This window comes from Miscanthus floridulus, chromosome 16 (assembly GCF_019320115.1).
Source record: "Miscanthus floridulus cultivar M001 chromosome 16, ASM1932011v1, whole genome shotgun sequence".
Taxonomy (NCBI): Eukaryota; Viridiplantae; Streptophyta; class Magnoliopsida; order Poales; family Poaceae; genus Miscanthus; species Miscanthus floridulus.
The window spans coordinates 92,505,246-92,518,990 of record NC_089595.1 but is presented as its reverse complement, the minus strand read 5'-3'; the positions used below and the strand labels follow the sequence as shown (position 1 = coordinate 92,518,990).

At 52.6% G+C, this 13,745-nt stretch overlaps 2 protein-coding genes across 2 annotated transcripts; both read left to right on the top strand.

Moving 5' to 3' along the window:
* The first annotated feature begins 1,241 nt into the window (after nt 1-1,241).
* Nucleotides 1,242-3,736, top strand: LOC136513558 (protein OCTOPUS-like). The gene has a single exon (XM_066507536.1). It carries the CDS (start codon nt 1,518-1,520, stop codon nt 3,552-3,554), a length of 2,037 nt encoding a protein of 678 aa, XP_066363633.1. The 5' UTR covers nt 1,242-1,517; the 3' UTR covers nt 3,555-3,736.
* A 3,588-nt stretch (nt 3,737-7,324) lies between these two features.
* Nucleotides 7,325-12,675, top strand: LOC136511024 (protein pxr-1-like). The gene is made up of 2 exons (XM_066505271.1): nt 7,325-7,963; nt 12,526-12,675. The coding sequence occupies exons 1-2, from the start codon at nt 7,325-7,327 to the stop codon at nt 12,673-12,675; spliced, it is 789 nt and encodes a 262-aa protein (XP_066361368.1).
* Nucleotides 12,676-13,745: the final 1,070 nt, after the last annotated feature.

Below are 13,745 nucleotides of genomic sequence, written 5' to 3'. Positions count from 1 at the left end.
GAAAATCACTATACACTGCACCAACCGAACACAGTGTATATGTATTATGTTAGAGACTCATTTTAGATTTGGGTTCGCATCGGGTCTCATGTTAGACACAGCCTTAGGCCATATCCCAACGCTGCAACTAGAATACTGTGGTACTATACTAGAAGGATACATCATCTCTTGGGCCGTAGCTACTGTACAGTAGCAGTGCAAGTAACACATGATGTGTCCTGCTGGCGTCTGTCCATCAAGCCAGCAGTAGACCAGCCGAACACCCTCCAGATGTGCCAATTGTTGAAATGCCCCAGCACGGCGGCAGCGACAACAAAGCTTTATTGGTCACTGTCGAAAGCAGATGGAGATAAATCTCAGAGCTACAAGTAATTTGGCAAGGCTTGTGATAAGAATGCCAAAGACCAATTCCAGGTCCATTACGATTCCAGACCGTTTCGGTTTAACATTGGCCGGAACCGGGTATTCGTTGTTCTGGTCGTGAACTCGCTATCGAAGTTGCCACCGCACATGAAGTCATGAGGCAACTGCCCAACCATACTACTGCTACTCATAGTGACACTAGGTTCACGTTAGAGAGTGTGGCATGGCATGTGTGGGCTGTATGGATGCTGTAAACACACGCGGCCTGTTCGTTGGTTGGTTTCTGGGCTGGTTTGGGCTGGCTGGTGCTGGTTTGCCGTGAGAGGAAAACACTGTTGACTGGCTGGTTTGGGCTGGCTGAAACCAACAAGCGAACAGGCTGACGGTTTTTGCACGTTTGCAGCTGCTGTTTTTTTTCCCTGCTCGACCCGTGACATGGTCACATTGATGCTCGCACGCAGAATATGCTTTGGGACTGTGATCAGCTTCGGATCAAGCAACTCCGAAAGGCCAATCTTGGCGAGATCAGATCACAGCGGCGGTCGACACGCACAGCACAGCACAGAGCTGGAGCTACAGTAGTACGGAGTGAGGTTTGAGAGCGTGAGCTTGGATCCCCTCCCTTGAGAAAGGAGTACTCCTATATTAAAAAATAGTTATTCTCACTCCTAAAAATCAACAATTTTTAATTTTAACCTAATATATTTAATAAAATATTAATATTTAAGGTATATAATTAGTATATTTAAAAATATATATTTAGAGATATAAATATTAAATAAATTTTTCTATAATTCTAGTTACAGTTGAGAAAGTTCGACGGAGAGAGTAAAAGCGAGCCAGCAGCCCCGAACCCCGAGAAGGCCAGAGGAGGAAAGCAAAAAGAAACAGTGAGAGGCATCACGGTGTGGTGGTGTGGAAGAGGAAGTGAGAAGAGAGAGAGTAGCTTTCTCCTCCTCTTCTCTCTCTGCGCCCCACGCTGCATCCTCAAAACCATTCCCTGGAATCCGTCGCGCCAGCCCTTCACAGCTGCCACGGCCCCGAGTGTGCCACCGCCGTGCGTGTCCAAGCAAGCAATGTGAGGGCGCGCCGCGGCTAAGCCAGCCAGGGGTGTCCAGGGTAACAACACGCGCGTGCGTGCGTGCGACGACGCGATGACGCTGCAGATGGAGCCGCCGGTGCCGCCGCCGCGGCGCTCGGTGTCGACGACCTGCGACCTCCACCCGGGGGAGACCTTCACGGGCTTCTGCGCCGCCTGCCTCCGCGAGCGCCTGGCCGGGCTCGAGGCCAACGCCGCCGCGGCCGGCGCCGCGCCGGGCCGCAAGTCCACCTCCGCCATCCGCTCGCTCTTCTCCCGCCCGTTGTTCGCCGCCGCCGCCGCCGCAGCGATGCCGGACCTCCGCCGCTGCAAGTCCTTCTCCTGCGGGCGCGGGGGCGACGCGCTGGCCGCCGCCGTCCTCGCGGGCGCCGGCGGGGCGTACGAGCCGCAGCGGCGGTCGTGCGACGTGCGCGGGCGGAGCACGCTCTGGGCGCTCTTCCACCAGGACGACCGCGAGCGGGTTCGCGACGGCACCGCCTTCGGTGCCTTCCCGGCCTCGTCCTCCGCCGCCGCGGCCGCGCTCGCCGCCGAGGTCCTTCCGCCCCCGCCGCCGCCGCTCCCTCCGCCGGCGTGCGTCCCTGAGATGTTCTTGGAGGAGGAGATTGCTGTGGCGGAGGAGGATTCCGACGAGATTGTTCCGGTGATGGAGCCCGTCTTGGTGGTGGACGACACCTCTGGGGAGATGGACACGGAGGTGAATGCGGCAGCGCGGGATGTTAGGGCCATGAAGGATCACATAGATCTCGAGTCCTCGCAGTCGCAGCAACCCAGCAAGAAGGTGCCGCCCAAGGACCTCAAGGAGATCGCCGGGAGCTTCTGGCTTGCCGCGTCGGTGTTCAGCAAGAAGTGGCAGAAGTGGAGGCGCAAGCAGAAGCTCAAGAAGCAGGAGGCCGCGGGCAGCAAGGCGGCGGCGGCGGCAATGCCCCCACCGGAGAAGCCCTCCAAGCCATCGTTCCTCCTCAGGCGTAGCCGCTTCCGCCGTGGTGAAGCCGGCTCCGAGTTCGCCGGCGGCCGGCGCTCGTGCGACACCGATCCAAGATTCTCCCTGGACGCCGGCCGCATGTCCGTCGACGACATGGGCTTCTCCTGGGACGAGCCCCGTGCGTCGTGGGACGGCTATCTGTTCGGCGCCGGCACCGGGGTTGGCCTCGGTCGCGCGCCGCCGCCTCTCTCCCGCCTACCTCCCATCCTCTCGGCTCTGGAGGACTCCCCCGCCGGCATCGTTGAGCGCTCCGACGGCCAAATCCCCGTGGAGGACGACTCCCAGCCGGAGCCCGACGCCGACGCGAACGTCCCTGGGGGCACGGCCCAGACGCGAGACTACTACATGGACACGTCAAGCCGGAGGCGCCGGAGCCTGGACAGGTCCAGCTCTGTGCGCAGGTCCTTCGAAGTCACCGACCCAAAGCCAGTGCCAGTGCCAGTGCCAGTGCCTGTTCCAGTGACTGCACCGGCGGCCGCCATTGTCAATGGCAAGGAATCCCCTCTAATGGGCAGCTCGGAGTTCTACCACTCCCACCACGCGGAAGACCTGTTCGACCACCGCTTCAGCACCACCTCGCTCGTCGAGGACTTCTCCGCGAGCCTGGACGCCGCCTTCCACAGCCCCGCGAAGAAGCCGCAGCGGTGGCGCAAGGCGTGGAGCCTCTGGGGCCTGATCCACCGCCGCGCCGCGGGCCGGAGGAACGGCGCTTCCGACGGCGGCGCGGACCGCGCGTTCTCGGAACCGTGGCCCGAGCTGCGCGTCCGCGGGTACAACGGCCGGATGATGCAGCGGTGCAACAGCAACGCGAGCGCGCGGAGCTCGTTCAGCAGCAACAGCGGCGGCGGCGGGCTGGGCAGCTCGAGGCGCAGCTACGTGTTGGACGCCGCCGCGCACGGCCACGTGAAGCGGAGGCGCGAGGAGTACTGCGCGGCGGCGCTGGAGCGGAACCGCAGCGCGCGGCACTCGCCGGGCAACGCCGCCGACAACGGCATGCTGCGGTTCTATCTCACGCCGATACGGAGCGCCAGCGGCCGCCGGACCGCCGCCGTCCTCCCGGTAAAAGGCGGACGGCAGTCGTTCGCGCGGACGATGCTGGGGCTGTACTGAGTACTGACGACGGCGAGCCGCTGGTCATGCTGCTTCATTTCAGTAGGGCAGTAGTAGCTGATGGCTTACATGTTCATTCAGGGGTTTGGGAGGTGGTATAACCAAAAATCGTTTACATGCTTGTGTAGCGTAGTGCAGTGATCCTTTTGTTCATTCGGGGGCTGGATAAAAATGAAGTTTAATCTCGTGATCACGACTTTAACTCTCTCTTTTTTTTTGCGATTATCACGACTTTAGCTCTGTGCTGTTGTTCTGTGGCTCCGTTCTCAATCGCAAGTGTTCATCGTATCTGCGGTTTGTCATCCTGCCATGCGGCTATCACCGGCTCAATCAAGCGTTCATATTTCCTTTGCGTCAATGCGTGTCTCTTGCTTCCTTCCTTTGATCGTGACGAATTCGTGTCTCTTGCTTCCTTCCTTGGATCGTGACGAATTCCCTGGACAAGGTCTCCCATGGGCTTGTTCGCTTGTCTTAAATTTGGCTTGTTCGGCTTGTTTTTTCAGCCGGAACAGTGTTTTTCTCTCACAACAATTCAGCCGGAACAGTGTTTTTCAGCCAGTTTCAGCCAAAATTCAGACCAGCGAACGGGGCCATGGGGGTAGTCACACCGTGCGTGGCGGCGGCGATGTTGGACTCCCTCTCGTCCTCGGCTCTCGTCCTCGGGGCAGGAGATTTAACTTTTTACCATTATAACGATTGTCACCTCCTCAGATAATACTTTAACGGTTGTCAATACATTTTTATTAAAAAAAAAAAGAAAAGAAAACTAATAGAAAAACACCACTTCGCTCGCGTGGCACGCCAACCCCCCGTGACAGCGTGAATCCAAGTCAGCAACGCGCATGAAATGTCACTCCTACCCCTCCCTTCATCGAATGCCCAACGCAGCTCGCTCGACGAGCCCGCGCTCGTCTCCATGGCCACGGAACCTCTGAGGTTCGTCAAGGACGAGGCGTTCCGCACCTCGCTCCGTGGCCGCGGGGCCTCTGAGGTTCGTAAAGGACGAAGCGTTCCGCACCTCGCTGCGTGCCTACTGTGCCTCGTGCTTCGGCGACTCCAACCACCGCGACGTGCTGGACCTCAGCGAACGCCGTTGTCCAGACCTGGTGTTCACGTCGGATGCCTCATCTCGTAGTCATCCCAGATCCTCAGCGAATGCCTCGGCGACTCCAACCACAGCGTGTCGTTCAGCGGCGTCATGATGAACCTGGTGTTCACTTCGTGGATCATCCCATCGCTCAACATCTCGGCGGCCCTGTTGGGGTTCTTCCTCCTCAAGGCGTGGACGGGCCTGCTCGGCTAGATGGGCGTGCCGCACCGCCCCTTCACCCGCTAGGAGAACGCCGTCGTCCAGACTTGCGTCGTCGCCTGCGCCAGCATGACGTACAAAGGTACGCGCGATCTGGCTGCCCGTTCGTGATCTCCTCTCGTAGTCGCTCCTGTGTATACACGGCAACGACATTGCCATCGTTGCCCGGTCGCTGGCGCATGCGTGACATCATCGATGCGCTGCGTGTAATCAGGCGGGTTTGGGTCGTATCTTCTTGGGATGGACCGGGAGACGGCGGAGAAGACGAGCACCGCGAACATCAGCGAGCCGACGCTCGGCCGGACGATGACCTTCTTTTTCCTCGTCAGTTTCGTCGGCCTCCTCGTCATCGTGCCCATGAGGAAGGTACGTAGGCTCTGACCGACCACCAACCATCAGACGACGAGATCATCGCGTCCTGACATCACGTCCCTCCGTCATCCGATCCCACCGGTGAACACACCATGATCATTCGCCACAGGCTGACGTTCCCGAGCGGCTCGGCCATGGCGCACCTCATCAACAGCTTCCACAGCCCCCACGGTGTCATGCAGGCAAAGTGAGACCAACTTCTCGGCGCAATACAACAAGCTGGTGATTCTGCTGTTCGCGTCGTGGATCGGGGCCAGGAGTGGCGGCATCGTGGGGAGCCTCGTCATCTGGGTTGTGGTTGAAAACATCTAGACCTATCTATGTGTGTTTCGGCGATTAATGATAACAAAATATTACTATGACTAACATGAAGTCGTCTGGTTGCGACTGAACGCTGAGAAAAATGTGACTGGACGTTGGGTGCTAGAGTTCGGTCAACTCCAGTAAGGTTCCAGATAGAGAGAATCCTGATCGGACGCGTCCGGTCAGATCGGACGCTGGTCAGGTTCCAGCTACTGACCGGACGCTGAGCAGCAAAGTGACCGGACGCTGGGTGCGAAAGTCCTGTCAACATCAGTAAGGTTTCTTAGGGCAGTTTTCGTGACAGGACGCGTCCTGACCGGACGCTGATCAGAGTCCGGTCACAACTTAACTGCTCGGTGGCGGAAAGAACTGACCGGTGCGTCCGGTCACCCCGCAGAGGCACATAACGATTCGTTTTGAATGAGTGGTTATAAATACTTTCTCTATTCACTCAAGGGATCACCTTTGCTCATTTCAACAGGTGAGAAACACCTTTGAGGGTGTCAAGGAGAGTAAGATCCTAGTGAGGTGATTGAGATTTGAGAATCCAAGAGACAGACCTTATTAGTGAAAGCAAGAGTAGCAAAGTGTGCATCCACCCTTATCATTAGGCTTGTCGTGGTCAAGTGAGAGTTTATGCTTATTACTCTTGGTGATCGTCATTACCTAGACGGCTTGGTGATGATTGGGAGCTTGGTGATCATCCAACGGAGCTTGTGGATGGCCGAACTCAAGTTGTGAGCGGTTGTGGGTGATTCACCGCAACAGAGTGTCAAAAAATCAACCCGTAGAGAGCACTTGATCCTTGCACGGATCAAGGGGGAGCTACACCCTTGCGCGGGTGCTCCAACGAGGACTAGTGGGGAGTGGCGACTCTCCGATACCTCGACAAAACATCGTCGTATTCCTCCTTCTCTCTTTACTTTGAGCATTTACTTTGAGTAATTCAATTCTTTTTCTTTATATTCATAGAATTACCATGTTAGAGTAGGATTAGAACTTGAGGTGCAAAACTTTTATGCGGTAGAATATTAGAAACACTTTATAGGCACACGGGGTGAAGTGAGCTAAGTGTAGAGTTTAATTATTGTAAAGAATTTTAGAATTAGTCCAATTCACCCCCCCTCTTGGGCATCTTGATCCTTTCAATTGGTATCAGAGCCTCGTGCTCACGTATTTAGACTTAACCGCCTAGAGAAAGATGTCTCACGGGGATTGTCTTTCTCCTATCTTTGAGGAAGATGATTTTTCTTATTGAAAAATTCATATGAAGGCATATTTAGAAGCTCTAGATGTTGGAATACTTAGAGCCGCCTCACAAGGATTCCCAAAACCTCGGGATCCCACGCACATTCAAGGCGATGAAGTAAACTACAAAAAATAGAATGCAAAGGCTAGAAACATCATCTTTAGAGGCCTTTGTAAAGATGTGTTTAATCGAGTGAGGAACTACAAGGACGCCCATGCACTATGGTCGGATATTTGTGTGCTCCATGAGAGAACTAAGAGCGAGCGTGAGGAACGCTATCATCTTGTAATGAAAAAGCTTAATTTTTTTGAGATGCTTCCTAAAGAGAGTGCTAATGAAATATACTCACGCTTGAATGTTCTTGTATAGGAAGTCAATGGGCTTGGACTCACTCAAATGCAACCATCCGATGTAGTAAGAAAAATCTTGAGTGTCCTCCCCATTGATAAATATGGGCATATTATGACCGTGCTTCATCAAGGTGATCTTTCCACCGCTACATCGACTCAAATCTTGGGAAAGATCAATGCTCATGAGATGTACATGCACATCACACCACGAGATGGCTCATCATCTACCAAGAAGAAAGACAAAGACTTAGCATTCAAGGCTAGCCAAGAGAAGGGCAAAGCAAGAATTGAGTATGAGAGCTCAAGTGATGATGAAGTTGATGATGCAAGTCTTGCTCTTACGGTGAGAAAAAATGCCAAGATGCTAAAGAAGTTCAACAAGAATGACATCAAGTTTGATAGCAAGAAAAAGAAGTTCTTCACTAGCACTAGAAGGAAGCCAATCTCCGAGATGGATTGCTACAATTGTGGAGAACTTGGTCATCTAGCTTATCAATGCACCAAGCCCAAAAAAGATAAGTACAAGAAGAATTACAAGGATAAGAAAGATGACTCAAGTGATGAAGATGAAGATAAGAAGAACAAAAACAAGCCATACAAGAAGAAGGATGACAAGAAGAAGGACTTCCACAAGAAGAAGAAAAATGGCAAAGCATACATAGTCAGTGAATGGCTCACGGACATTGATTTATCTAGTTGCTCATCCGATGATGATAGTGACAACGAGAAGGTGGCCGTCATTATGATTGACTCTTCATTATCTTCACCAATACCACCACCATCATCCTCTACACTCCTATGCCTTATGGCCAAGAGTGAACGAAAGGTATCAAATGATGATGATAGTAGTGGTGATGATCATGCTAACAATGATGATAGTGATAGTGATAGTGATAGTGATGATGATGAATTTGAATCACCTTCATATGATGATCTTATCAAATTGCTAAACCAATACACTAAGATCATTAGAAAGACTATAGCTAAGAATGACAAGCTAAAAGCTAAGAATGATTCTCTTTTAGCTAAATGTGATATAGCGGAAAATGCTAGTGTTGAGCTTAGAGAAGCAAATAATGCTATGTCATTCAAACTCAAGGAGCTCAAATCTTCTAAGAAAGAGCTTAAAGATAAACATGATAAACTTAAGGGGATGCATAAAGAGCTCATCACTAGCTACAAAATGCTAAAAGAAGAATATACAACTCTCAAGATCAATCATGATAATCTTGTTATCGCTCAAGAATTTTTATCCAATGAGCCACATGATGCTACTAATGATGTTGTTAAGATTGATATAGCTACATCATATGATGATTTGATTGTTGAGATCATTGAGCAAGGATCTAGTGGCAAAGGCAAGCAAGTGGTTGAAACCGACAACTATGATGAGTATGTCAAGCTCAAGCATGATAATGAAAAGCTTAAGAAAGATCTTGAAGAGCTCAAAACCACCAACACTATAGTGTTAGAAACTCTTGATCATGATGGTGATTTGATTCTTGAGAATGAGAAGCTCAAAGAAGAGAACAAGAGACTCAAGAAAGAGAAAATTGATGATGCGCTCAAAGAAGAGAATAAGAAGCTCAAGTTGGAAAAAGAACATCTCAAGATTGGATTGAGCAAGTTTACAAGAGGCAAACATCTTCAAAGTGAGTTACTAATGAACACCGTCATAAAAATGGATAGAAGTGGCATTGGGTACTTGGCAAACCAAGAGAAGAAGGCTCAAGCTCAACAACAACAACACAGGTCAAAGCCAAAGCCAAAGCCAAAGAGGTGTTTTGAGTGTGGACAAGAAGGTCACTTTACCCATGAATGTCAAACTCCACCACCACAACCCTTGCCCAAGCATGCTGGACCCTTTGCTTTCAATGCTATCAGGCCCTCAAGCCAGGCGCCATTACAGACCCATCGAAGTACATCGTCCAGTACTCGTGGATGACGTCGGAGGTCGATAGCTAGACCTCCGTCCATTCGGCGATAAAATCCGCGAGAGCCCATGAGTTCGAGTGCCTACTTAGAGATCCATCCCATAGTGTCGCGGTTGCAAACGATGTCTCCAAGCCGGTATGAAGTGACGACCGTGACTTCATGATCGGTGAAGTAGTGCAGGAGCTTCCGGGTCGCCATTAGCACGGCGTATAGGAGTTTTTGCACCTTGGGGTCGGTGAGTACCTCTCTGACAAAGTATACGGATCGTTGGACCTTAAGGTGGTGTCCTGTCTCCTCCCTTTCGACGACTAGGGCGGCGCTTACCATGTGGTTGCTTGCCGCAACATAGAGGAGGAGGGGTTCTCCCTGTTCGGGAGCGACGAGGTTTGGGGCCGACGTCAGTGACGCTTTGAGGCTCTCTAAAGCCTGCTATGCTTCCTCAGTCCAGACGAACGCGTCTATCCTTTTGAGTAGCTCTTAGAGAGGCATCCCTCGCTCGTCGAGCCAGGAGATGAACCGGCTCAGGGTGGCTAGACAGCCAGTGAGCCTTTGTATGCCTTTGACGTTGCGTATAGGGCCCATGTTGGAGATGGCCATGATTTTTTTGGGGTTGGCCTCGATACCGTGTTCGGACATGATGTATCCAAGCAGCTTCCCCTTTAGAACTCCAAAAACACATTTTTTAGAATTCAATTTGATGTTGAACCTTCGGAGGTTCATGAATGTCGTGGCCAAGTTCGTGATCAGGTCGCAAGCTTGAGCCGTTTTGACCACTATGTCATCAACATAGACGACGATGGTTGGTTTTGGCCGGTCGACCTAATTAGATTTGTCGAGCGGGTCGATTTGGTTGGTGAAGCATTGCTGCATGCACCGTTGATAGGTGGCGCCAGCGTTCTTTAGGTCGAAAGGCATGGTTACGTAGCAGTACGAACCATACGAGGTGATGAACAAGGTTGCGAGTTGATCGAACTCTTTTATCGCAATCTGGTGATAGCCTAAGTAGGCATCTAGAAAGGAGAGGATCTCGCATCCTGAGGTGGAGTCGACTATCTGGTCTATGCATAGTAAAGGAAAGTGATCCTTTAGACATGCCTTGTTGAGGCCAGTATAATCGACGCACATTCTCCATTTTTGGTCTTCTTTTTAACAAGAACAGGATTGACAAGCTAGTCGGAGTGGAATACCTCTCTGATGAAAGCGGTGCAGGCGTTGCTTGGTGGGCTTTGAGCTTGAGATGAGGCGCAGTGCGTGCACAGCAATCTCCCATGGTATGCCTGGCATGTCAGATGGTTTCCATGCGAAAACATCACGATTGGCGCGCAGTAAGTCGACGAGCTCGCATTCCTATTTGTTCAAGAGCTCGGTCCCGATCCGCACCGTCTTGGTTGGGTCAGTGGGGTTAATCCCCACCGCCTTAGTTTCCTCGAGTGGGCGAAAGGCCATCAAGGTTGGTTTGTTGTAGTCTGGAACTACTGGGGTCGATGACTCCCTGAGCCATGGGAGCTCGGATAAGTTGATGACATCAGTGGCGAGCTCGAAATGCTCACGGACGCACGTGAAGGCGTGCGAGAAGGTGCTACCCACAGTGATGATGTCATTCGGTCCTGACATCTTAAACTTTAGGTAGGTGTAGTTGGGGACCACCATGAACTTGGCGTAGCATGGCCACCCTAAGATGGTGTGGTAAGACCCCAGGAAGTCCACCACCTTGAAGGTAAGCACCTCCGAGCGGAAGTTGGCTCGATCGCCAAACGTGACGGGCAGGTCGATCTACCTAAGAGGGTATGCCTGCGTCCCTGGGATCACGCTATGGAAGGGAGAGCTCACTTGGTGGAGCTCCGACCGAGGGATACGCATGGCGTCAAGGGTGTTGACGTAGAGGATATTGAGGCCGCTGCCTCCGTCCATCAGTACCTTGGTGAGGCGCTTCTTGCGGACGATGGGATCGATGATGAGCGGGTAGCGCCTCAGTTTGGCGATGTGGGACGGATGGTCCCTCCGATCAAAAGTGATCGGTGAATCTGACTAGCGGAGGAAGGTGGGGACGGCCATTTGGGCGATGCATGCCTCTCTATGGTGCACTTTGTGTTGGCGCTTGGAGTAGACGACATCGAACCCCCCAAAGATCAAGATGCATTCCTCAGGATCGGGAAAGCTATCCCCATCCTTGCCCGCCACGCCCCCTTTCTTGGCTGCTACCTCCTTGCCCTTTCCTTCCTTTGGCTCGCTGGCCTATCGTAGGAAGTTCCTAAGGAGCTCATAGTTCTTGTAGAGGTGCTTGAAGGGGTAGGCATGTTTGGTGCATGTGCTATCTATGAGCTTGTCGAAGTGGTCAGACAGGCCCTACTGGGGCTGCTTGCCCGCATGATCAGTTGCGGTGACCAACATGGTGTTGGCTGGTTAGCGTTGATCCTTCTTGTTCTTCTTGCCCCTCTATGTGGAGGGGCCCTTGTCTTGGTCCTCACGCTTGGCCTTGCCCTTGTCTCGGCCTCCGTTGAATACTGCTCTGATCGCCTCCTCGTCAGAGGCGTGGTTCATGACAACATCGAGCAGGTCACTGGTGGTACGGGGCTTTAGGCAGCCAAGCTTGTGGATTAGGGACTTGTAGGTTGCCCCAGAGAGGAATACGCTAATGACATCTGCGTCGACGACATTAGGAAGGGAGTTGCACCGCTTCGAGAACCTATGGATGTAATCTCGTAGGGACTCATTGGGCTCCTGCTGGCAATTCTTGAGGTCCTAGAAGTTCCCAGGGCGGACATACGTCCCCCAGAGGTTCCCAACGAAGACCCTTTTGAGGTCCACCCAGTCGCGGATGCTGTCGTGCGAGAGGAATTCGAGCCACGCTCGAACATATTCTCCCACACAAATAGGGAGGTATTGAATGGTGAAGTGATCATCATCCACTCCTCCGGCTCATCAGGCGAGTCAGAAGTCTTCGAGCCATATACCGGGATTCATCTCCCCAGTATATTTGGAGATGTTGGTCGGTGGTTAGAAGTGTTGTGGGAATGGCGCTCTCTAGATGCGCCGGCTAAAGGCCCATGGTCCCAGGCCATTCGGACTAGGACTCTGGTCGTTGGGTCGGTGACCGCGCCTAGGGTGCGTTTCACCAGTCCCTTGGATGGTTTGACCGGAGCCCGTGTTGCCTGCTCTCACCGCCGCCCGATGGACATTATCATCATGTCAGGCCCAATGTCGGTTGCTGATGACATTATGAGCGTCTCGATTTGACCCAAGGCATTCGCGCATAGGTGGCCGGTGTGGAGCGGGCGCCATGTTAGGTTGTGGCGCAGTTGTGGCCTCCTGTTTCACGCCTGGCGGCTATAGAGGCGAGCGGATGGAATGATGCGTCTGGTGCATCCCTGCTCCCCTGGTGGGGAGAGAGGCCACGAGTCAATGGCGCAATGCAGAGCTTTCCGCCTGTTGAATGGTGGTGGTCTTCACCAGTGCCCAGAGGTTCCGGTGGACTACCTGTTCCTGTGGGTCGATGAGTTCGGGAAGGCCGCGCAGAAGCATCATCGCCACGGTGATGTTCTAGCTAGCCCAAGCGAACTATGGGGGATCATTCCCCCGTCGATGATGTCGTGCTGGACCTAGCGGGCGCGACCCCAAGCGCTGCTCATCGGGTCACGCACGTGGGGCGCAACACGCTGCGCCGAGCGCGCCAACGTAGGTGGCGGGTGGTTCTGCCGCCTTTGTCAAAGCTCATCGCCATGCACCTAGGCACACGCGAGGGCATTGGCGCGAGGGTCCAGAGTGGTGTTGTCTGTAGAGACTCCGCTACCACCGTCGGCTGTCCTGGGGCATCTGCCCTAGTGCACTCCTGAGACAGAGGGTGGCTAGGTGCCACGATGTCGCCGATGCTGGAGCCGTCGCTCTCATCATCGTCATACATGAGGTCATGAAAAGAGGTAGGAGTGTAGCTTGCCATCCCCAAGAATTCGGATGTGAGAGGAGGCGGTGCTAGCATCCTTCGGAACCCCTAGGCATACGTGTCCGTGTGGGGGACGCGAGGCCATAGGGGAACCGATCGCATGGCGGTCGCGGTAGGGACAATGGGGTCCCTCCGAAGAATCGGAGAAAGTCAGTAAATAGCGAGTAAATAGCAAAGAGTATGTTACTCACAGTTGGGTTTGAGCCCTGCGTGGGTGAAAGGTCCTAATATGGCTAGAGGGGGGTGAATAGCCTATTTAAAAATCTACAAATCCACTAGAGCAATTTGATTAGTATAACAAATAGCGTAATGCAAACTTGCTCTAGCTCTACAAGGGTTGCAAGCCTCCTATCCAACAATTCTAGTTGCAATGATTACTTAGGCACATAAACTTGCTATGTAATTACTCACTAAGAGCTCTCAATCTTGCTACTCTAAAGAGCTCAACTAGATGAATGTAAATAATAAAGCAAGCTCTCAATTCTAATTACACTAAAGAGCTTATATCAACTAGTTTGCAAGAATATAAATAAGTGAGTAGGGTGATTATACCGACGTGTAGGGGATGAACCAATCACAAGATGAATATATAGCCAATCACCGGGAGAATGCTAAAGACAAGAGACAATCGATTTTCTCTCGAGGTTCATGTGCTTGCCAACATGCTATGTCCCAGTTGTGTCGACCAACACTTGGTGGTTCGGCGGCTAAGAGGTGTTTCACAAACCTCGTC